Genomic DNA, 1,071 nt, shown 5'->3' with positions numbered 1-1,071 from the left:
TCCCCTGGTTCTTCATTGGCTGAGTACTACAGGGCTCACATTCTTCCCCAGACGTCACCTAAGCCCATTATATCTTACCTTTACATTTGTCTTAATCTTACTGGTAGGTTTAAAAAACTCAAACAGGTATCCCAGGCCCTTATCAATTCCCCCACCCCCACTCTCAGCCCGAGCAGCTTCCACCACGTGGCCCTTTGTTAATACCTTACTGTTAAAATGTTTAAACATCCTAGTGGGAATAAATCACATTTAGGTTTTATACTCTTTCCTAACAATAATAGATACATGCTGAGATCATACTCAAAAGTCTCTTGCCACAAGTATCAGAACTTTCAGAGCTGTTTCCTTTGTGAAGATTTTAAGCAGCAAGATCTTTTTCTCTGTAGTTCACCTCCATGACTAAGATTTACAATAATGTACCAGCTTATCATCACTGCCAAAACGTTCACAGAGGGTTCCAACTTCCCGGTCTGGGGAGAGGGCAAAGGACTGATTCACATGAATAAACAACTGTTTTGAGCCCAGAAGTTTAAGGAACTTTTTTATGAAGTCAATTAGTTCTTGGATGGTTCTGGTTTGCTCTACAGCCCATTTGTTTTCATTATAGGAGAGTCTCCCACAGCCGTTGACAGAATGTCAATTTTTTTCTTGGTGTCGCCGGCAGGGTCCTCTGTTCCAGGGGAGACTGCAGCGGAAGAAGGGGACTCTGGAGTGGATATTTCTGGGGAGATCTCCACAAGGCCTTTGCCATCAGCAGTAATTGAGGGAGGAAACTGCAGTCTGAACTCGGGCTCTTCAGCCATCTTGCTCCATGCTAATGTCCTCTTTTTTAAAGCAGCTGCCTGTGGTTATTAGATTAGAACTAATATAGTGCTTTCAACTTTTGGCTAGTTGGTGGCTTTGAGTTTCTCTAATGTATTTCCATTGTGTGCACTGACACAAACTCACTCATGGACAAGGACGTGTTGGGCAGGAAAATAGATATGAGTGGGGTGGAAAGAGAACAAGGCCAGAAAGTCCACTAAAAAGACTGAGAATTAATCAATTAAAGCTCAAAAAGCCAAGAGCAAC

The 1,071-nt window shown here is 42.8% G+C and overlaps 1 protein-coding gene across 1 annotated transcript; it reads right to left on the bottom strand.

Moving 5' to 3' along the window:
• Positions 1-445: 445 nt before the first annotated feature.
• LOC118918342 (ubiquitin-like protein ATG12) lies at positions 446-803 on the bottom strand. The gene is made up of 2 exons (XM_036897069.2): positions 641-803; positions 446-507 (listed from the first exon to the last, which is right to left on the bottom strand). Exons 1-2 carry the CDS (start codon positions 801-803, stop codon positions 446-448), a joined length of 225 nt encoding a protein of 74 aa, XP_036752964.2.
• Between the last annotated feature and the right edge of the window lie 268 nt (positions 804-1,071).

Source organism: Manis pentadactyla, chromosome X (genome assembly GCF_030020395.1).
Source record: "Manis pentadactyla isolate mManPen7 chromosome X, mManPen7.hap1, whole genome shotgun sequence".
NCBI lineage: Eukaryota > Metazoa > Chordata > Mammalia > Pholidota > Manidae > Manis > Manis pentadactyla.
The sequence above is the reverse complement of the archived record's forward strand: the minus strand, read 5'-3'. Positions and strand labels throughout refer to the sequence as shown.

Excerpts from the sequence above, each read along its gene's own strand:
- LOC118918342 (XM_036897069.2), bottom strand. The coding sequence starts at position 803 with ATGGCTGAAGAGCCCGAGTTCAGACTGCAGTTTCCTCCCTCAATTACT. Across the intron at positions 508-640 it reads CGGCGACACCAAGAAAAAAA|TTTATTCATGTGAATCAGTC; the intron begins TTGACATTCTGT and ends TCAAAACAGTTG.